This window comes from Triticum aestivum, chromosome 4A, assembly GCF_018294505.1.
Source record: "Triticum aestivum cultivar Chinese Spring chromosome 4A, IWGSC CS RefSeq v2.1, whole genome shotgun sequence".
Classification (NCBI taxonomy): Eukaryota; Viridiplantae; Streptophyta; class Magnoliopsida; order Poales; family Poaceae; genus Triticum; species Triticum aestivum.
In genome coordinates, this window is record NC_057803.1 from 751,057,296 (window position 1) to 751,080,522 (window position 23,227).

The following is a 23,227-nucleotide window of genomic DNA, read 5'->3' on the forward strand; positions in this document are numbered from 1 at the left end:
GTGCCAGAGTATTTGATGTTCCGTGAAAATTTAACTTGTTTAAGGCAGCAGCAAAAATTCGATTTTGTTATGCTTCATTTCATCACAGATTGTTTGTTATGCCCAAGGATAGAAACTATTATTTTTTGCTCAGATTCAGAAGTGGAACTTCCCTGAAATTCACATCTCTGCAAGTGATATGACTACTCACCTGAACCTGTCTGAAATCTTTGATAGAAAGTGTTGTATTCAAATACATCATGTTGAAGGCTGAACTCGATTAAGCTAGTATCTAAAAACGAGAGAAATGATCAGTTGTTCTGAAAGTAGTTTTCTCTGGATGCCACCTTCAGGTTGGAAAAAAAAAACTGTGCTAGCTTTACAATTGGATCTGATCAGCGAGAATCCACGCGATGAAGCAACTTGGTGTCATTTCCGTCAGTAGCACAGGAGCAGTGCCCGAGCGGCGGCGAGGTTGAACATCGAGTGCACCTACCGCGTACAGGAGCAGCAGTAGCACATCAAAGTGTCCTCCTTGGTGCATCAAGGGTTTGGAAAGGCTGAAGAAAATATTCTGCAACAGTTTGGACGACTGCAGGTAATCAAGTTTCTCCACCAACAACAGGCCTTTTTGGCTCTCAGTCGAATACCCACGCCTGCCAATGTCAACAATTAGTCGTGCCACGGGAGATCCATTTCCCTTCCCTTTTGCGTGCACCCAACAGACTACAAAGTCACAGGACCAAATTAAAACTCACCGGAATATATATGGTCGCACCGGACTCAGATGGCTTTCTCCAGTCGACGTAAACCGGCAGCGTCAGGGGGTAATCGCTGTTCAGGGAGTATGTCAGGAAGAGATCCTACGTGGAGAGATCTTCGAACTGAGCGTTGCACAGGAGGCTTATGAAGGCGCGCTAGAAATGAGTTGCAAACGCAAGCCTTGTTTTCATCATCAAACAAGCAGTGAAGCATGGTTAGTACTAGTAGTATCAATTTAATTTAGTTGGGCAAGTATAACCAAAGCAAATTGAGAGTGTGTGGGTGTCACCTGGTGGGAGAAACAGGAGCAGGATCCAGGGATAAGCTGAGCAGAGTCTTCCAGCGCCAGTCACAGGCAGCATAATGAATTAATAATGAGGATTATGGCACATAAATCCACACCAAGGTCACAAAGAACATATACAAGCAGTGAACAAAACAGAGAAATGGAGTTTGGATGTGTACATACTACATACCAGTTCTTTTTTTTTCATGTCTTCGAATGTCAGTTTGTCGAGCTTGCTGATACTCGAGCAAGCCGTTGTGAACTTCTCAGGAGGCACGCCGCAGATCTCTAGCATTCCATCGAGCAACCTTCTGTGATTTAGTTCTATCTCATACGTAAATGCCAATATCTAGCCTATATATGTAGCAACTCTGTCAGAATTTTGTATACTCAGTATCTTCCTTTCGATGGGTTTATTATTATCTCTCCTGTATCCGTTTCCCAAAGCCACGTGTTCCCTCCCTAGCAGCAGTAATGATAAACATTCAGACAGAAAAAGGCACTACAAAATTGAGTGGCTATTTATTCAAGAGATGCGTCTGAAATCTACTCAAGACAAGTAACAACACCGTGCGCAATATAATTAATGGTTCATTAATTCATACCTTGGGGACTTGAAGGAATCTCCTCCTCGCTAATTCACTGTTCGCCGTAGCTTTCTTCACTTTAACATGTACTGTAGGGACTCCAGTTTAGGACAAGTGCAGGGAGCAAACAACAGCGATAGCTTTAGTTTGGGGGGTTCCCCAATCTTTAACAACTGGAGAATCCACGGGAAGAACGCCCTTTCCATCAGTAGCATGATGCCGATGGAGCATTAGCACGGAAGAAGCAGTGCCCGAGCGGCGCTGAGGTTGCACATCGAGTGCACCAGTGTCATCAGCATCAAAGTCTCCTCCTTGGTTCCCGAGCTTCAGTACCGGACCGTTGAGCTCGTCGTGCACCCAGGCGTGGAGGGCCCACGCCGAATCCCGGAAGGCCCCGTGCACGGCGGGCACCTTGGAGAACGAGACCGCTGATGGCCGCGCGGTTGGAGGACCCTAGTAGGAGCCTCCTGAGGTTGGTGGCGACGTCGGCCCTGTCCTTGGACGCGGCGGGCGCTTCCGGGACGGCCCAGGCGCGCGTCCTCGCATGAGAGCGCGGCAACGACGTTGGTGGCACAGGCGTGAGGGGTCGTGCAGCAGTCGAAGAAGGCGGCGAGGGCCAGGGCCACCGGTGCGGGCGCCACGGCGGCGGTGGCCTAGTCGCTGGTGAGCGCGCCGGTGTCGAGTGACCCAGCGGCGAGGGTGTGGGCTTTTTTCTTTGCGAGGAGGACGAGTGCAGGAGAGGAGCAGGCGGAGTGGGCCACGGTGAGGACGTGCTTGTGCCACGGCAGCGGAGCTGGCGCAGGGGTTTGCTCCCGTTCCGTGAGGGAGAGGAGCAGCAGCAGGGGTGGATGAGGATGGTGCACCTTCTGCTTCTTGTGAAATTTTCCACAAAGATAATTCTACTGGAAGACAATCTAGGCTGTTTGTGATGAAATATGTGTTAAGTGTGTTGTTGTTAAGCTCTAGGTACTCCAAATTCAACAACCAACCTATTCTCATGAAATTTGCCCAGAAAGTTGGTTCTGGCCAAAGTACAATTCATATAGTTTTGTCAGATTGCCAAGGCTATTTGGGATGGGACCAGTTAGTGAATTATTTTTAAGAGACAAGGACTCTAAGTTGACCAAATAACCTAATTCCCGGGGAATGTGACCAGAAAGTTGGTTATTTTCAAGGTACAAGCCAACGAGTTCTGTGAGATTGCCTAGGTCTTTTGGGATGGAACCTGTCAGTGTGTTGTAGCTAAGATACAAGTAGTCTAAATTGACTAAATAACCTAGTTCTCGAGGGATGTGCCCAGAAAGTTGGTTATTATCGAGGTACAAACTTGTGAGTTTGGTCAAATTTCGTATGCTACTTGGGATGAAACCTATTAGTGTGTTGTTGTAAAGCATCAAGTCCTCTAAGTTCTCAAGGCGACCTAGTTCTCGATAGATGTGTCCAGAAAGTTGGTTGCTACTAAGGTACAAGGTTGTGGGTTTTGTCAAATTTCCTATGCTATTTGGGATAGAACCAGTTAGCATGTTACGGCCAAGATCAAATCCCATAAGTTCACAAGGCGACCTAGTTCTCGAGGGACGTGTCCAGAAATTTCGTTCATGAAAAGATTTAAGATAGTGACTTTGGTCAAATTTCCTATGCTATTTGGGATGGAACCTATTAGAGCATGGTTAATAGTATAGTCAGCTGCTGCCTATAAGCCAGTGTCATGTCATCTACAGCCTATCTTATAGTCAACATGTACAATAATAGATCAAAAGAGTGTATTACTTTTTTATTATATGGCCCACCTTTCATTCTCACAAAGTGCCTAAGAGCACGTGCTAGAGCTGGCTCTTCACGAAGAGCCCGCTTACCTTCTCTATCCTCTTCTCTTTCCTCCAACTAAGCAGAAATATACTAGTTTATTCGTTACAGCCCGCTGACTCAGCTCTATTGTACTTGCTCTTAGTGTGCTGTTGCTAAGATTCAACTCCTCTAAGTTCCCAAGGTAACCTAGTTCTCGAGGGATGTGTCCAGAATGTTGGTTGCTGTCAAGGTACAATGCTGTGAGTTTAATCAAATTTCCTATGCTATTTGGGATGGAACCAGTTAGTGTGTTGTCGCTAAGCTCCAAATCCTCTAAGTTCACAAGGCGACCTAGTTCTCGAGGGATGTGCCCAGAAAGTTGGTTGCTGTAAAGGTAAAAGATTGTGAGTTTGGTCAAATTTCCTATGCAATTCGGGATGGAACCCGAGAATATGTTTTCACTAAGATCCAGGTACTCTAAGTTCGTAAGGAAATCTAATTCTTGTGGAATTAACCCAGAAAGTTGGTTGTTGTGAAGGGACAAGGTTGTAAGTTTGGTCAAATTTCTTATACTATTTGGGATGGAACCCGAGAGTATATTTTCACTAAGACTCAGGTACTGTAAGTTTGAAAGGCAATCTAACTTTTTTGGAATTAACCCAGAAAGTTGGTTGTTGCGAAGGGACAAGGTTGTGAGTTTGGTCAAATTTCCTATAATATTTGGGATGGAACCCGAGAGTATGTTTTCACTAAGACTCAGGTACTATAAATTTGACAGTTAATCTATTTTTGTGGAATTAACCCAGAAAGTTTGTTTCCCCATAGTATTAACACAGTAAGCTTGGTCAAATTATGTAAATTTCGTGGGACGGAACCTGAGAGTGCGTTGATGCCAAGTTGTAGGTCCTTTAAGTTTAGAAGATAACCTTCTTGTGGATTTTGTCCAGAAAGTTTGTTACTGTAAAGGTACAAACTAGTGAGTTCGGTCAAACCACCTGCTATGCTGCTTGGTATTTTACCGAATAGATTATTACTGGGCAAATCTAATGCAACTAAGTGCTTTACTGTCCTATTTCACAAGGGATATGACCAACCAAGTGATTGCTTGACAAGTTGAGAGTGACAAGACTACTCATGTTGCCTATTTGGCTTGGTATTTCACCGGAAAGATCATTTTCGTGAAGCATTAAGGAATGCAATTTTGTGAGATTTCCTAGACCTAGTGGGATTGAGCCTCTTATCTGGTTGCCTTGCAGAAGGAGAGCATGGAGCTCGCCAAGGACCTCGATACTAGGAGGAATGCTCCCAGCAAGGAGGTTGTGTGAGAGGTCGAGGCGTGTCAAGTTCCTCAAGGCCGAGAAGTTGAGGGACTCCAGAGCCCCTCTTAGCCGCATCCCCCGCAGAGAGATGTCGTTGATCACTGGCCGGTGCCGGTGCACACCGGTACCACAGGTGATGCCACGCCAATTGCAGGGCGCTGGCGTGTTTCCCCAGGAGCGCAGGGCCTGCTGGCTTTGGTTGTCGATGCTATCTTTCCAGACGAGGAGTGCTCTTGCTTGTCCTTCGAGCACCGCTGCATCCGACGACGCAAGTGCGACGGAGGTGGCCATGATCATAATTAGTATGGTGATGGTGAGAGAGGCAAGCATTTTGGGTGGTAGATCCATCTCCATGACTAGCTAGGTAGGCTGGATGGAATTGGCTGTGGTTTTATTCTTGTAAGAAGTATTGGCAGCCCACTAAATAGTCGAGCACACATCTGTCGATATGTTAACGGAATATATGTCAAAGAAGAGAACAACCGTGGGCACGGAAGTCTGCGGAACATGCCATGCTTGATGGGGAGTAGGCATGAGAGTTACAGTCAGCTCCAGCTATGGGTCAAGTCGTCATTCGTGTGGGAGCCATGTGCATACTGATTTGCGGATGGCTGCGTTGCATGTCTCACACGGTATGGCAACGTTGTACTAGCTTCCAAATATTCGATGGATGCATGGCTGTGTTTTGATTTTCGGCCGCAAAAAGTGGATTTCGGCCGAATTTCGGCCATCTCGGCCTGAGGCGAAAAGTATATTTAGGCCGAAATTGCTCAAATTTGGGAAATTTTGGTCAAATTTAAATCAAATTGCAGTCTAAATTTGGTCAAATTTCAGCCGAAATTTTTGAAAATGGCCGAAATTCGGCCATCTCGGCCTGGGGCGAAAAAAAGCCCAAACCGAAAGTCAAAACACAGATGCATGGACCAAACCAGGCAGCAGAACGACTGCTGTCGCTCTTGTTGCTTAACCCAGAGAATGGAAAACTATAAATTGTACCACGGACTTTGAAGCATGTCCCTCTGTCTCGTGTACCCGGTCAAGTGTATGATGCAGTTGAACAAGACTGAATCATTCAAGATTAAAATAATGTCTGTACAAGATTTGCAGTCCGTCAGTAACCCATTTTCTGCGGATATATGCCAGCCTTCCCGATTTTCTACTCCCGGAGAAGTAACCCATTTTTCTCATTCCTTGACCGCACTAATACTAATGTACATATATAGGCAGGAAGCAGTAATGTGCTAATATAATCTCACAGTATAAGTTGCTCACAGTTTATTGATTTCATAAACAGGCTTACCCGTTGGTATTTTTACTAAGTACTCTACTTTATTACACAAAAATATAATGGCGTGTCTAAAATTACGTAAGTGTGTTCATGAAGCGGAATAGTACAGATGTTTTTTCGCGCGCAACGACCATGAAGTCATGAACACAACCACGCCATCAACGATTTCACGAAATAGTCGACCACACCTCTGTCCATGTCCGTCTGGACCGTATGCAGACCGTATGAGAGTCCGCAGAACCTGCCGTGCCTGACGGAGAGTATGCATGCATGAGATTACGGCAGATCATCCAGCTAGCGGTCAAGTAGTCATTCGTGTTGGAGCCATTCATGTGCATACCGATCTGTGGATAGCTGTGTTGCATCTCTCACACGGTAATGTATGGTGTACGTAGATATTATTCCAACACTTTGATTTGCTGGCGTATCCAAAATACCTGACAGAAACTAAAAGCTAGATTAATTTGCTGCAGGTGTACTACACAGGCTGTTGCCAAGTGCTTAGCATTATTTTGCTTCACATCTGCCGTCTGATCTTCATAGAGCGACTCCATACTGACTGCTTGGCTGGAAGTTACGAGTCTCCGCTTCTCCACACCGTCCTCTGCTCTGCTCAGGAGACGCAAACTGAGACGAAGATCTGATGCAGAGTGGCACCAATCATAGCGCGGATTGGAAGGCCATCAAGCTTACTCTGCTCTCTAATACTGAATCGTTATATTCTTTTCTCTACATAAATCGTCAGGTTGGGGAACTTTTTTTGGCTAAATATAACGTGACTTAATTTAGTTCAACTTGTGTGTCTCTCTACTTTATTTATATCACAAGAAAATAGGTGTGCATTATTTTGCATTCTTTCTTCAGGATAGGGGCATGAGAACAATTGAAATCTTCAGTGCACAACAAGCAAGCTTGGACGTAAGACACTATCCCCAAGGTAACTGATGGCAAAACACCTACGTACGGCACTGACAAATTCAGAAACCGAACTTGAAGTTGACTACTATAATTTGGTACTCCCTCCGATCCCAAAAAAAGTGTCGTGGCTTTACATAAAATTTGAACTACAGCGACAACACTTTCTTTGAATATGAGGGAGTATAGTTCATTTCCCGCATCGACAGCCATGTTTGTCTTGTAGACAAACTCAGTAACTGAACTTGAAGTTGATTACAAATTTTGTATGGATTCGTAATTCGTAGTTACTGCTCATCTTGATACTATACTTGGTTAGTGCGTGTAGCAGCCCTTTCTGTCTATATGTATGTCCCTTGTTCAATCAGCTCATACGTACAGCAGCAGCTATTGCAGGTGATGCGTGCGACAAGGCAAGGACGGCCAGTAACGAACAGGAGAACAACAAGAGGGACATGACATGCAGCAATCGGTAGTTGGATTATCGTCTGAAGCCAGGAGCATGCAGAATATGTAAGTACTACTATGATAGCAGCACCACGAGATTACCGTATAATCAGCAAAGCACTCATGACAGTAATACTATTTCTTGTTCCATCAACCAAATTTTGCTTTATAAACATAGACAGATAGATGCAAAAAAAGGACTGCTAGTGGTAGCTTGAAACATACTGTTCTGCTTCCTTCCTTGTGGATGCAAAAGGATTTAGTTTGATCAGAGTTAAAAACAAAAGCTACTACTGGATGCTCAGCAGAAAGCAATTAGGCCCCAATTTCCTCCCATTTGCTTTGCTGTTGCCTGCTCTCCTTGTGTCTTTTCTCTCTCAGTGTCTCCTCCAGAAGGCATCAAAACTCCAAATGCACACCAAAATTATAACAGAAACAACAGTAAGCAACTCAAGAAGCCTTGAGATGTTTCTTCAGGCACTTTCTCTTGAACAGTGGGTTCGGAGGAGCTTCGGACTTGGGAATGAGGCCCCGTCAGATGTCTGTGCGCCCACTGCATGAGGGAACAACTGACCTGGAGGAGCTAACTAATGCACGAGATGCCTCATGATAAGCACGCAGAGGCCGCCTTGATCGCCGGAGACAAAGTGCACCAGAGGCCTCATGAAAAGCACGCTGAAGACCGCAATGATGCAGAAACGACAGGAATGATCTCGACCCGAGCGAGGTTAATTGCTCATATTTTGAGATGTACTCCCTCCGTTCCGAAATATTTGTCTTTCTAGGCATTTCAAATGGACACAACATATGGATGTATGTAGACTTATTTTAGAGTGTAGATTCACTCATTTTGCCCCGTATGTAGTCACTTGTTGAAATCTTTAGAAAGACAAATATTTAGGAACGGAGGGAGTAGTGAGAAACTGGTGTATTTCTTTTCAGTTTGGTTGGATCGTCAGACCTCCGTGGAGTTGGAAGTTGGAACAGCCTTTGGCATGTCGCAAAGAGTGAGCCTGTTCTTCTTCAAGAAGCCTGAAAGGTTAACCAGCTGTTATAAACTTTTGGTACAATATACAAAGGGAAAAAGCTGTGGCGATGAAACGCAGTGTTGAAGAGTGTTCAGCAGGGAAAACAACAAGTCCAGTCTTGCTCTCTGCTCTGTTCAAGATTGTTCAGGTTCCGAAAGAAGCAAGTCATTCACCTGCTCCGAATGAAGACGTGTAGCTCCTCGGCCACACATTTGCGTATGAGTAAATGTAAATCTGTCACATTATAGTCTGTAAAACTACCTCAAGTGCCAATGTTATGTTTCAAAATTTGTAGTATTTGAAGTTTTTTTTTGGGGAAAAAGTAGTAAAACTACCTCACGTGCCAATGTTATGTTTCAAAATATAGTATTTGAAGTTTTTTTGGGGGAAAAAAGGAGTAAAACTACTCGACACTCTGGTTCTCAAGGCAAAGTTTGGTTTTCCAAATCGACGCTGTATGAAAAACAAAATCTATCATAGGACGGTCACCTGGAATAAAGACACATCATCACAGCTGAATGTTCCAAGAAAAAAATCACAATCGAATTTCTTCTTTTTCTAGCTGGGGCAGCCGAATTTTGGTGACCGTCTGATCAGCCACGTGGCGCTGCGACGCGGGCGTTTCTCAGTAGCAGAGGAGTCGATCTGCAGCTAGCTAGCTAGGGTTCCTGATGCTCTCGATTCAGGTGGGGGTTCTCGCAGTATTTAGTCTAGTGGCGGAGCACTCTTTGCTCCAAAGAAAAAAGAAAGATGGCATTCACCATTACCGTGAGGGTCTCCCTCCGTCCATATGATGGAGTCAGCTGGAGCAGAGGAGTCTGCTTTTTTTTTTCCCACGTCCACGTGATGTGCCAATTTCTAGTTCAGAAATAGGGATAAAAAGTTGTCGATTTATACATGATATGATCACAGATCGGTTGTGCAGTAGTTTCATTCAATCGGAAACCAAAAAGAAAAGAAAAAAATGACAACTCTGCAAAATGTAGGACATAATACAGATAGATGATCCTGTAACTGAATGGAGGACCATTGTCAGTTCATAGTTGATCATCTAGTACACATTATTTTTATGCATGTACTCAGGAGTCGATCAGTACTAGGCTACTAGCTATATCCATCATTTTTTGCAAATTGAACCATATAACGGATTTCACTGTTATGCAAATATAGAATAACACCGGGTGTCTGTCCCTGGCCTGTTTGTATCCCAGCGTCACACAGAACACGAGTATTGCAAGTGCAGTAAAAGCAGGAAAAACATGTTCATCCTTTCCTTATTTTCGGTTGCAGGTTGATCAAATCACTCAAGAAAAATAAACAATTGGAAAGAAAAATTAATCATGATTTTACACTCTTATAGCAAATTAATCTATACCAAACTACGAGTAAACACATTTTCAGAACAGCTGACTGAATCTCGTAGAAAGCGTCAAAACATTATTGGAACACAAATTGCAACTGGAAATAACAGCTAGAGACTAAAACTCGGATGTTTCTGCAGGCACTTTCTCTGGAACTCGTTCATCTCTTCTCTTTTTGTATCATCAGCGGAGCTCTCCCAGGAAATTCAGACAGAATGAGGCACAGCCAGCACTGCATGCAAATATGAACAGAAACTTTGTGTCATTCAAATCATGGAGAGCAAACTGGATAAAGAAAAAAATATACAAAGCGAGTACAAGGTAAGTAACTTACTCATATCTTGCATGCATCTAAACCTTTATTCAGTTGACCAACTCAGCAACCCATCACGGCGCTCGCAATCCAGTAGCCCCTATATGGCCGTGTGGCAAACAAATTCCACACAGGCGGTTGCCCATCCGGGGTCCATGAATGAAGCTCAACCACCTTTGAGTCAGTAGAATTGTTTGGAGGCCCAATAACAATCAGCCGGTCACCACACGCTCGGAAACCCATGTCCCAGCCAATGTTTTTTTTTTGAGGGAAATGCCATCATGGCGGTTTATATTTCATGCGAAAACAGGGCTACATCGTTTGAGAGTACATCAAGCAGAAAGTCCGGAGCCTCGGTCTGCCACACAATAGTTCTCGAGGGCTCCGACTTTGTAGCCAACAAATCAGCCGCCATATTGGCCTCCCTAGGGCAATGACAGAATTTAACTGAAATAAAATTACGACATAAAAAAGCACATTCTTCGTAGATAGCTGCCGCTGGTCCCAAAGAATTTCCTCCCTGTTGCATGGTTTGAATCATGTCCATGCAGTCAGCTTGGATCTCCACCTTATTGCATCCAGCGTTATTCGCCAAGATCAAGCCATCCTTGAGGCCTCTAGCTTCTGCTGTTTCTGCATCCTCCACGAAACGAATACTGCACGCCGACGCCGCGATAAAGGTTCCCATGGAGTCTCTAATGATAGCCCCCGTGCCGCCAGTTCCGTTGTCTCAGTCGAAAGAAGCATCGACATTGAGGCAAACGAAACCTTCAGCTGGTCTAGTCCATCCATGCCTTTTGATCTGCATCGCCCCTTGCTTCCTTGATCTCATGAAGTTCTTTGTCAAAGTGACAATAGCCTGGGCCGACCGAGCCGGTTCTCGTATGGCCTCGCCATGGGTAAAACACCTGCGCTCCCACCAGATATACCACACCGCCACCGCCGCAAGCTCCTTCCTGGTCACACCCGGGAGCGATGGTACAATGGCATTGGGCATCAGTAACAGATCACCTAGGACCGACGAGCCCTCCGACTCAGCTTCACAAAGTTCATTTATAGTGGGAAGCAAACCCAGCTTTGTCCAGATTTCTTTGACCCTGTTGCATCTGAAAAACGAATGGCGAACACTTTCACAGTCAGCTTCACAAATTGGACAGTCGGAAGTTGTGATCATATGTCGGTTTGCTAGCACACCCCGACACGGAATTGCACCATACAGGGCTCGCCAAACATGCACTTTAACTTTTGCCGGTACTCGAAGCTTCCATATAATGCGCCAAACAGGACTAGTACTTGAAGACAATACCGAATTCGTTTGCCTCAACTTTCGTCCGTGTTGATGATCTCACTCCATGTGATAAGCCGTCCTGACCGAGAAAATTCCAGATTTGTTTGTAGTGCCATGAAACAAAGTCCTCCATCATCCCCGTAGCCACGGGTATATTCAAAATACGAGTTGCATCAATGGGCCAGAATATATGTCTAATAAGTTGCTCATCCCAGCACCCATTCTCCTCATCCATAAGTTCAGAAACTTTTGTAGGTAAGATAGTACATCGTGGAGTCATTACCTTCCTGTTTGGGCTGCTGGGTACCCAAGGATCACTCCAGATACTTATTTGAGTGCCATCTCCCATTCTCCATATATAACCTTTTTTGAAAGTCTGAATACCACTCCACAAGCTTTGCCATGTATAAGAACTGCATTTCTTAAGGGAACAGTTCAGCAAATCACCGTCCGGGAAATACTTTGCCCTCAATACTCTGGCACATAAAGAATCTGGTTCTGCTAACAATCTTCAGCACTGCTTTGCTAGGAGCGCCAGATTGAAGCAGTGTACATCTCTAAAACCCATACCTCCATTGCTCTGTGGCACACACATTTTCCACTACGCAAACCAGTGCATATGCTTCTTCTCATCCTCGTCTCCCCACCAGTACTGTGACATAGCAGTTATTATCGCATTACAAATCTGTTTTGGTAGCTTAAAGACTAGCATAGCATATGAAGGAATAGCTTGAATGACAGCTTTCAACAACACTTCTCTTCCTCCAAAAGAGAGTTTCTTCTCCTTCCAACCTCTGATCCTATTCAGGATTCTATCAACAATATGTTGGAAGCAGTCGGTTCTCTCCACTCCAACGATCGGGGGCAACCCCAAATACTTATCAGTAATTGCCTCAGCCATAATGTTCAAAGATGTACAAACCTCAGCCCGCACTTCCACGGCCGTAAAGGGGCTGAAGAAAATACTTGACTTAGCCTCGCTCACTAGTTGCCCCGAGGCAGCGCAATAGTCATCAAGAGCTCGACCAAGGCTTGCTGCATTGTTTGCATCTGCTCGCATCATGATGAGTGAATCGTCCGCAAAGAGGAGGTGAGAGACAACCGGCGCCTCCCGGCATACTCTCACTCCTATCAGATTTCCCATCTCTTCTTCCTGGATGAGTAAACTAGAGAGGCCCTCCACACAAAGTAAAAATAGGTAAGGTGATAGTGGATCTCCTTGGCGGAGGCCTCGAGTAGGAACAAAGAAATCTGTAAAAGAGTTATTCAAACGAACTTGATAATTAACTGACCGTACACACTCCATAATGAGCGACACCCAATCAGCTGTGAATCCCATCCGAAGCATGATTCTCTCAGAAACACCCACTCAACCCTGTCGTAGGCCTTGTGCATATCAAGTTTAACCGCACAGATTCCAAACTTCCCCGTTCTCTTCCTCTTGATAGCATGATAGGTCTCAAAAGCAACTAAAAAGTTGTCCGTGATCAAGCGCCGGGGTACAAAAGCGCTTTGATTAGGAGAGATAAGCTCCGGAAACAGATTTTTGAGTCTGTTAGCTAGCAGTTTCGAAATCACCTTATAGACGACATTGCATAGACTATTAGGGCGGAACTGTGTAATGACCACCGGGTTTTCCACCTTTGGGATGAGAACGATTGTGGTGTTGTTCCATCCATCCGGGATCTTCCTATTGTTGCCAAAACCGTTTATAAAACACCGCATGCAAACCATCAGGGCCCGGTGCTTTAAGATCTCCAATGTTAAACATTGCTCTCTTCACTTCATCCCTGGAATAGGGTTTTGTTAGTTCATCATTCATTGCATCAGAAACCCTCGGTTTAACCTTGTCCAAAACTGCTTGGTCCGGTTCTTGCACGTCCGAGGAAAACAGTCCCTCAAAATAGTGCGCCACATGGCCCTTCAGTTGATTCTCCTCCTCAATCCATTCCCCGTTATCCCCTTTCAATTCCTTGATAAAAAATTTCTTGCGTCTCCCCGTGGCTGCACGGTGGAAGAAATCCGTGCTTTGGTCACCCCGACAGAGCCAGTCTGCCCGCCCCCTCTGCATCCAATATATCTCCTCTTGCTCTAGTAGATTTTCAATTTGCATGTGTAAGTCGCGTTGGCAAGCCACTACCTCGTCCGTCAAGGGGCCCGACATCACGTCGTTTAGCTCTTTCTGTAGTTTCCTTAAACGGGTCCTGGGGCCCTTTAGAGTCTCTTTATCCCAAACATGCAAAGCTGCATGAATGTCTCCTGTCACCTGAGAGTAGGCCTCGGTCCCACTGGCCTTGGCCCGATCCCAAGCTGCTTGAACTATTACCTCCATGTCCTCCTCCGCAAGCCACCAGGCTTTGAATTTCCTCGGTCCCGGCGGCCCCCTAGGCTGTAATCCAAGCTGAAAGTCAGTGTCAACTAGGACCGGTCGGTGATCCGATTTATTAAAAGGTTCATTCACAACACCGTATGCTGGAAAAAGATCAGCCCAAGAACTGTTTGATACTGCTCTGTCGAGTCGCTCTCGTATCCGACCTCTACGCCAGCTGAAAATGTCCCCCGAGTAGCCAAGATCATCAAGCTCACATTCGCCCAAAGCATTTCTAAATGCCTGCATGCATCTCTGAGGGCGTGCAGCCCCCCCTTCCTTCTCACAGGCTTGCAGGATTTCATTGAAATCACCTGCCACTAACCATGTCAAATTTGACATTGCATGCAATCCACGCAAGTATTCCCACGAGAGAAGTTTTCGGTCACTACTTGGCTCGCCATAGAAACCTGTGAAGCGCCATCCTGTTGTTGTTGTCTCCTTAATCCGTATATCAATATAATTTGAATGAACAACACTAGATGAGACTCCCAGGGTGGTTTGCCATAGCATGATCAGTCCACCACTTCTGCCGTCGCTCTCTGAAACTTCCATCTCATCAAACCCTAATCTCCTTTTCAACTTCCCTGACTTAGCCATATCCAGGTGTGTTTCAGACAGGAACAACACATCTGGTTTTAATCGCTCTTGGATCCCCAAGAGCGCACGAACTGCCGCGGGCTTCCGCATCCCGCGACAGTTCCACACGAGGATTTTCATTGCGACCGGTTGAGCCCCTTCTTGGAGCTCGCCGATAAAGTGTGGCTGGCATCCATCACAGCCATGTTGTCCATCTTTGACCTCTTCGAGTCATGCGAAGAAGTGTCACCATCATCATCTTCCTTCTCTGTTGTCAGCATACCGTGTGCATGCACCACCAACGTAGACGAGGCAACGATCGGGGTCTCGTGTGCCTGGCCTGGCAACATACTTGCATGGGCCACTGGATCCGCAGTCACCCCATCAAACGTGAGTCTCTTCCGACCAGAGGACTTGTCCCGGATCGACCCTCCAGTGGGTTTTACAGGGCTAGTGCACGTGTCCTTCAGTTCATCGTCCTCCGAGTCCTTCCTCCTGGAACCATCAGCTGTAGCCCTATCCCTCTGTCTCCCCATCGGACTTTGCCTTGGCTGCCTCCTCTCTCCCCGGCGCGGCGCAAGTATGAACTCTCCCCACTCCATGGACATCGGGTCGTGCTTTCCATTGTCATGCTCGAGGTATGTATGACCCATATGGCCGCACACATAGCAAAATACCGGCATCTTCTCGTAAAGCACCGAGTAGTACACCGTCTTCCCATCCTTAGTGATGGAGACATATCTCATTAGTGGTTCATGAATGTCAAGCTTGACTCTGATCCTCACAATCCTTCCCTCGCCCCATCTAGGGTTTAACATTACTTTCTCCACAACCCCCACTTTCTTTGCTAGCGATCTAACCACATGATCCTTCCTGAAAACCGGAGGGAGATCGACAATCTGAATCCAAACAGCCAGTTTATCCAAGACTACCTCCTCATACCTGGTGTATCCATCGTACTTCTCAATAAGCACACCATGATCACGAAACAGCCACGGGCCCTCCTCTGTGACCCGCTTCCAATCCCCTAGACAATTCACCGTCAGAGAGAACAAATTTTCACCCAGGGGTTTGAAGGTTACTCCTTGTGCTAGACTCCATGCGAGTCGCATCGTATCGTAGAACGATCCTCGACTGAAAGGCTTGTTCGTGTGCACCGTCGCCAGCGCCATGAACTCTGCTTCCTCGATCTCATCTGGGAATTCCTCTTCAAAGATCAAGTCATCCTCCTCCCGTTCTTGTAACTTGATTTTTCCGATCATCTCCTCAACCCCGATTGGCTTGCCTCCTGGGGCCGCACTTCCTGCTGACGATTGTGAGCCTGAGTCCGCCATCAGCAAACCCTAACGAGCTTTCTTCCAAGCCACCAAAACCCTAGCGACCCGCGACAGGAACCAAGGCCGGGTGGATAGCGAGGCTATCCCCTTAATCAGCCCGATAACCTAGCCGGGGAGGATTAGTTTTGGTGGTAGAGTCCGATCCGTCCTCACGGTGTCGCCACCGGAGGTATCTCAAACCCTAGGCAGGAGCCGCCAGGGGACTTCGTTCGGTCGTGACTGAGGGAGAGCTGAGTTAGTGGCTCATGGGAGGTGCGATGAACTAGTTCGCCTTGTCCCAGCCAATGTTTGTGGACAGCGCAGGCAATTTTCCAAGAGTGATCCACTTGTTGTCCCGCTTATCATACTGCTTCAAATCATTATCTCACCGTAATCAGCGCCATAAAGCTCGTTGTTCACAACTGCAATGAGCGGAAGAGCTCCCGTTCTTGTCTGGTTGAGCCCCAGAGACATGTTGTCGATGACCCTCCATGAATGTCGGTTCAGGTCATACTCCTCACCACATGTCAATACCTCACCGCTACTGCTACTACCACCGATGACATAGAACATGCCGTCCATGAATGCGACAGAGCATCTGCACCTAGCCCTATTCATGCTGGGAAGGGGTGTCCAAGTATGCGCCTCTGAGTCATACATCTCTGCGGAGCTCATTACACTATGCGAAGAATCAAAGCCTCCCGCGACATACACCTTTCCACCGACACTTGCTGACCCAAACCCAAACCGCGGGGTGTTCATCACATCAGCATCAGCCAGCCATGTCCATGAATTGGTAAGGATGCTATATCTCAAGGCAAACCTTCCGTAGCCCCCAAACACCAGCAGCTCGGTTCCTACAGCAAACGACTCCCAGTTGATGATTCCAGCCGGTGGCATCTTGGGCACTTGGATCCAGCGCCCAGTGGACGGGTCATAAGCGTCCCACTCTTGGCGACTATTACCACAAGAGAGGTATATCCAGTGCTCTGCGACCCCATTCTTGCGACGCAGGCGGTAGATGTCCCTGTTATGAACCACCGAATTGAAATCACGGTTGAGGGAGGCGATGGAGCCATATTCCCACCTGGAGAGGCCGTGAAGGCAATAGATGAAGAGTTCCCGACCTATCACACCAATGGTATTGCTCCATGAGACCACATCCTGCCGCTCTCCACAATCTGCACCTGACAAAACTCAATAGCTCATCGTTTTGCTAATTCGTAAAGTTTCTACAAGTAATTTATTAGAACTCCTGTTGACTAAAAAGCATACCTGGAGGATGCAGGCACGAAAGGGACTCTGGTGACCTCGATGATTTAGCTTGGACTGTACAACAATCAGAGCATGATACCTTTTTGTACGATGGGAACCAGAATCCACTAATTGCACATCCATTATGGGATTGCTTGGATGATTGCTAACTACATCCATCCTCGACACATACTTCAGATCAGCAGCTGCACCCCCAAATTTTGCAGAAACCTCTCTAAGGCCTGTCATATGGTCGATGTTGATTAATGCATTACCATGTCGATATTGTTTCCACTGGTCATGATCTGAATAAAGTTCAAGTCGTTGGTCCATTTGGGGGATGGCGTCGAAAACGAGCCTAAGCTTCCAGAGATTAGGCATTGCGTCCGCCTCAAATTTTAGCCAAGCTATTCCACTCATGAACCTCAGCTTCAAGTACTTGAGAGCTGTGAATCCGGCAGCCGTGCCAAAGATTATCTTAACATCAGGTGGGTTCTCCACATACAACGACAGAGCAGTAAGGGCAGGCAACCCACTAAGAATACCAACATCATTTACTGACAATCCATCCACTGCAATCTTCAGAATGCATAGGTTGCCAAGTTGTTTCTTCCGCTTATAAATTTTGCAAAATATGACGGGGCTGTGTGGCGAGACCTCAAATCTCTGTAGATGGTGGGGTTGTTTATCCAAAATCCACAAAATACTTGCATAGCTAACCGAGGATCCGTGAGCCACCAGTTTTACAGTTTTTAGGCTGTCATGCTCATACATTAAATAAGCCACAGCATCCATGTTTCTCACCAGATGGTCAGACTCAGAAGAAGGCAGTGTAGAAATGCAAAGATCCTGCAGGTGGTTCGGCCTGCAAAGGCTCAGATCGTCACCGACAGACCAATCAAGCAGATTTGTGTCAGGAGGAAGACTGAGGTGCAACAAGTGTGTGAGATATATAATGTCCCATGGAACATAAGTGCCTCTTGGTGTATCCATAACATCCAGTGTTTCCAAGCACTGCAGCCCTCTCATACGGCTCGGAAGTTTTATGCAGACATCACAAACAATCTTCAGATATCTAAGATGGAAAAGTTCTGATACTCTAGAGAGGTCTATGGACAGGTCTTGGTCTCCATTATGATGGCGAGACAGTTGAAGGTTCAGAACACGAACAAGCTTGAACTCTCCAATTAATGCAAGGCATGCACTCTGATAATCCAAAAACTCCAAGTGAGTGTACTTGCGACTTTCTGATATTTGCTGGTATCTTGGTATATTTTGCATCACCAAGTTGGAGAGATAGTCGACGGACCTTATGAGAAAGTGTCAAATTTTTTCGATTGTAATCTACTACCACAGTGAAATTCTCTTCAGCAGACTTGTGCAGGTCATGCACCACGGCATGCACTGTGCAGGACACCACATCATTGTTGAAGTTGATAGACACAGGTTGGATAAATCTTCTATCAACAAGTTGATTGAAATACATTCCTGCAACTTCTTCCATATTCTGCCCTTCACTTGCAGCAAGAAACCCTTCAGCCACCCATTGCCTGACCAGGTCATGGACCCCTCTGGATACATACCAAGTTGGAGCAAGCATGTCTTGAGGTAATGAGGAAGGCTGTTGTAGCTGAGGTTCAGTACTTGTCTCGTTCTTTCTGAAGTTGAATTTGGTGACAAACAAGACACTAGCGAATCATGTATGTGTGTCAATAAATCCACTGATACAAAAGGCAACTTTGCTAAAAGACTAGCACTGCTGATGGTGGCTAGCGGCAAACCACCACATATTTCTATAATTTGGCTTGAAACTTGTTTCAATTCTTCAGGACAGTCACTTTCACAGCCAAAAATCCCGCCGAAGAATAAGTTCCTTGAGGGATCATCATCCAAAGGTTTCATCTCAAAAACTTGCTCTGGGTCATCGTAGCAACATGCTAATGCAACATCTTCGATCTGTGTAGTTGTTATTATTCTGCTTCCTTGACAACACTTGGGGAAAAGCTGATTAATAACATCCCATGCTCATGTATCCCATAAATCATCAACAACGATTAGGTACCTGCATGTCAAGAATGCACACATGTCACATTTATGCGTCAGCCTAACAGTAACAACAGTTAGATACGCTAGGAAGAATGAAATTTTGGTCCATACATGTCCAGGACTTATGGTATTAACCTGAAGTTAAATGTTACTAACAGCATCAAGTTAGTGCTGACTTGAAGAGTAAAACTAATGTCCGTTGACTGGACAGGTATGTACTATAACGCTTACTATCAAGCTTTTTCAGCTCACTGTAAAGCTTGTCTGAGAAACATCTTTTCAGACATTGACTATATATCATCATGCCTTTTTTTTGTGAAAATCAAAAGAGCAACCTGTAGGGATTTAATGTAGTACATGCAATTCTGGACCATGTGGAAAATAAGTAGTACATACTATTTGCATGTGGAAAATAAGTACCTCTTGGCATGTAGATAATTCCTGATATTTTCAGCAGTAATGTGAAGTTCATCAGAAGCGCTTCGCTTCTTGGGGATGCTTTCGCTGGATTTGTGAGAGCATGTCGCGGAAAAGCCTTTTCATATCAGGCTTTTTGGACACCCGGATGAAAGCCCGACAATGGAATTGTCTCCCCAATTTATTATACAACACTTTGGCAAGCATTGTTTTACCAAGACATCTAGATCCGTGAATAGACACCACCCTGAGCTGCCGATTCTCATCATTAGCCAGCTGGGAGTTGATAAACTTGCTCATCCGACCATCAATTACTAGGCCGGAACAAGTTTTCTCACAAGGCGGTGGCGGCATTGGCATCATAGGCCCAATGGCCGAAAATCTACTTGCCACCGAGGTGCTACAACAGTGGACCTGGTATCTGTCGTACCGTCGAACCACCTCCTGGGCATAAATCCTAAATTCTGATACCTTTTCAACGATCTGTTGGTACCACTTGAGCCTCCTGGGAGCACAAATTACATCAAAACGGATGGTTTTGGAGATAACATGTCCTGACACATCAGGAGCTGCATATTGAATCTGTTTCTGCCACTTGAGCCTCTTGGGAATCTTAACATGAGTCATGTTGTGGTCAAATTTGTAGCCAAGAGACTGGTGAGGGGGCACAAAGTTGTCAATACAATCTAGGATGTCATAAGATAACTCATGTGCCTCTTTCATCCAGCACTTGGCCGCCAGGGGAGGGTCCTCCACCTCTAACAGATCTTCAAGGTATGTGGCTATTTCTTCAAGATCATCTTTGAGGAGCTGACACCTATCATTGACCCCCTTGGTCAGCTTGCATCCATGAGGACCTAGCATCATGTCAAGCTTCTTAAGAAGGGGTCTCATGCCGCCCAGAGAAACACTGAAACTAGCACCCATCTCTCTGCCTCTATCTCCCACTGAAACTTCTGAAAAGAAACATAGACAAGAAAGAATGATTTAGTTTACACAAGCAGATGTTGCATATAATACAAACTAACAGAAGAAATCAGCTGCGCCTACTTTATTTTAGATATAAGTAATACTGCCTATAGTGCAACAAGATCGAGTTATGTCAGCATCAAATAAGATATGGATCAAAGAAAAACTACTTCTTCTGGATCCTAAATTAATAAAATAAAGAAGTGAATTTTCCAATTTTTTAAATTTTAAATAAGGAATAAATCATGTATACATCTAAACAACCTTTTCTTAAATCTAAGCAACCCTTTAGTAAATCCAAGCAAACTTTTCGTAAATTCAAGCAACCTTTTTGTAAATCTAAACAACCTTTTCATAGGCGTCCTCGGATTGGCCCGGGGAGATAAGGAAACGGCTCTCTTTATAGTAGAGGGATAGGGAATTAGGAAGGAGAGAAGCCAAGTGTCACCTTGGGTTGGATAAAAAAGGACAACCTTGTCCTGCTCGTCGGCAATAACGCCGTGATCTAGCATCTTGTTGCGGGACTCGCTGCACTTTGGGCACGGCTCGGAGCTGACCCTCTTACAGGCTTGGCAGACGAAGGCCGGGCTCGGCCTTGGGGCGCCGTCGAGGAGAGGCTGCAGCCCGCCGGCCTGGTGCAGCTGCCTAACATCTTTAGGGCCACCAATGAGGCGGCCGCCCACGAGGAGCTGCGGGAGGGAGAAGGCGCAGCCGTAAGCTTCTTCTTGAACACCTCTCAACAGTACCATCGGGCCTAAGCTTCTTCTTGAACACCCACTTACATCCCAATGGTTGGCAACCGTAAGGACGATCAATGATCTCCCATGTCCCGTTATCCAAGATGGAGTCCATCTCGCTACAGACCGCATCCTTCCAGTAGTCAGCATCCAGAGATGCATAAGCTTCTGAAATGGAACTGGGAGTATCATCATCCACAAGATACACGAGGAAATCATCACCAAAAGACTTTGCCGTCCTCTGTCTTTTGCTCCTAATAGGAGCTTCCTCGTCATTCTCCGTGGAACTTTCACCACTTTTGTGTTCATAGTATTCCATCGGAATGGTTGGTTCAGGAGTCTCATCAAATTGCAGTCTAGAAGTGCTTTGTATATCTCTCATAGGGAAAATATCCTCAAAGAATGTAGCATCATTGTTGCTCAAAGTGACATTAGCAGACTTGGAGTCCTATCCTGACTTCTTGTACTTGTTAAAGCAACCATCTCTCTTCTTGTCTTTCTTCTTACCCTTCTTCTTAAAGGTAGTATTCTATTGTACAGAGTTCTGCCCCTCGAACTTGTGGAAGTTCTTCTGCACCACATTGGTGCTAGAAGAACCCTCTGCCCCTTTCACGTGTGAGTCCTTTGCTCTCGAGTTCTGCTCAACACTTAGATGGCCGATGACATCCTCAACAGAGAATTCACGTCTCAAGTGCTTGAGGGAAGTAGCAAAGTTCTTCCATCCATGAGGGAGTTTTGCAATAATGCAACCCGCGAGAAACTTGTACGGTAACTATGAAGGAAATATGCCCTAGAGGCAATAATAAAGTTCTTATTTTATATTTCCTTATTCATGATAAATGTTTGTTATTCATGCTAGAATTGTATTGATTGGAAACCTAAATACTTGTGTGAATACATAGACAAACACTATGTCCCTAGTGAGCCTCTACTTGACTAGCTCGATTATCAAAGATTGTTAAGGTTTCCTAACCATGGACATGTGTTGTCATTTGATGAACGGGATCACATCACTAGGAGAATGATGTGATGGACAAGACCCATCCGTTAGCATAGCATATTGATCATTCAGTTTTATTGCTATTTCTTTCTTCGTGTCAAATACATATTCCTTTGACTATGAGATTATGAAACTCCCGGATACCAGAGGAATGCCTTGTGTTCTATGAAACGTCACAACTTAACTATTGATTGTAAAGATGCTCTACAGGTATCTCTGAAGGTGTCTGTTGGGTTGCCATAGATCGAGATTAGGATTTGTCACTCAGAGTATCGGAGAGGTATCTCTGGGGCCTCTCGGTAATACACATCACTAAGAGCTTTGCAAGCAAAGTGACTAATGAGTTAGTTGCAGGTTGATGTATTACGGAACGCGTAAAGAGACTAGCCAGTAACGAGATTGAACTGGGTATGTAGATACCAACGATCAAATCTCGGGCAAATAACATACCGATAGACAAAGGGAATTACGTATGTTGTCCTAATGGTTCGACCGATAAAGATCTTCGTAGAATATGTAGGAGCCAATATGAGCATCCAGCTTCCACTATTGGTTATTCGCCGGAGAGGAGTCACAGTCATGTCTACATAGTTCTCGAACCTATAGGGTCCGCACGCTTAACGTTCGATGATGATATTGTATTATATGAGTTATGTGATTTGGTGACCGAATGTTGTTCGGAGTCCCGGATGAGATCACGGACATGACGAGGAGTCTCGAAATGGACGAGAGGTAAAGATTGATATGTAGGATGATGGTATTCGGACACCGAAATTTGTTTCAGAATGTATCGGGTATTTATCGGAGTACCGGATGGGTTACCGGAACCTCAGGGTGGAGGTATATGGTCCATATGGGCCATTAGAGGGGAGCACACCAGCCCACAAGGGGTAGCGCCCCCCTCCCTTGGCATGTGGCTGAATTGGAGAAGGAACAAAGGGGGTTCACCCCCTTCCTTTCTCTCTTCCCCCTTCCTTTATTCTCCGGTGGAAAGAGGAAAGGGGGGGGGGGCACTTGGGGAAACCCCAAGTAGGATTTGGATCCTACTTGGGGCGCCCCCTGGCTGCCTCTCCTCCCCTCCCACCTATATATATATGAGGGAAGGGGGGCGCCTAGAACACACAACATCAATTGTTAGCCATGTGCGGCGCCCCCTCCACAGTTTACACCCCCGGATATA

The 23,227-nt window shown here is 45.6% G+C and overlaps 2 protein-coding genes, 1 long non-coding RNA gene and 1 pseudogene across 3 annotated transcripts; all 4 read right to left on the reverse strand.

Annotated features, from left to right (window-relative positions):
• Positions 1-253: 253 nt before the first annotated feature.
• LOC123083645 (uncharacterized) lies at positions 254-1,462 on the reverse strand. The gene is made up of 3 exons (XR_006439345.1): positions 1,031-1,462; positions 738-921; positions 254-635 (listed from the first exon to the last, which is right to left on the reverse strand). It is a non-coding gene; the product is annotated as an uncharacterized lncRNA (long non-coding RNA).
• A 385-nt stretch (positions 1,463-1,847) lies between these two features.
• LOC123083647 (MDIS1-interacting receptor like kinase 2-like) lies at positions 1,848-3,374 on the reverse strand. Its single transcript, XM_044505623.1, has one exon. It carries the CDS (start codon positions 3,159-3,161, stop codon positions 2,610-2,612), a length of 552 nt encoding a protein of 183 aa, XP_044361558.1. The 5' UTR covers positions 3,162-3,374; the 3' UTR covers positions 1,848-2,609.
• A 926-nt stretch (positions 3,375-4,300) lies between these two features.
• Positions 4,301-5,202, reverse strand: LOC123083646 (LRR receptor-like serine/threonine-protein kinase RGI3). The gene has a single exon (XM_044505622.1). The coding sequence runs from the start codon at positions 5,073-5,075 to the stop codon at positions 4,464-4,466; it is 612 nt and encodes a 203-aa protein (XP_044361557.1). The 5' UTR covers positions 5,076-5,202; the 3' UTR covers positions 4,301-4,463.
• Positions 5,203-10,136: 4,934 nt separating this feature from the next.
• LOC123084605 (disease resistance protein RGA5-like) lies at positions 10,137-21,162 on the reverse strand (annotated as a pseudogene).
• Positions 21,163-23,227: the final 2,065 nt, after the last annotated feature.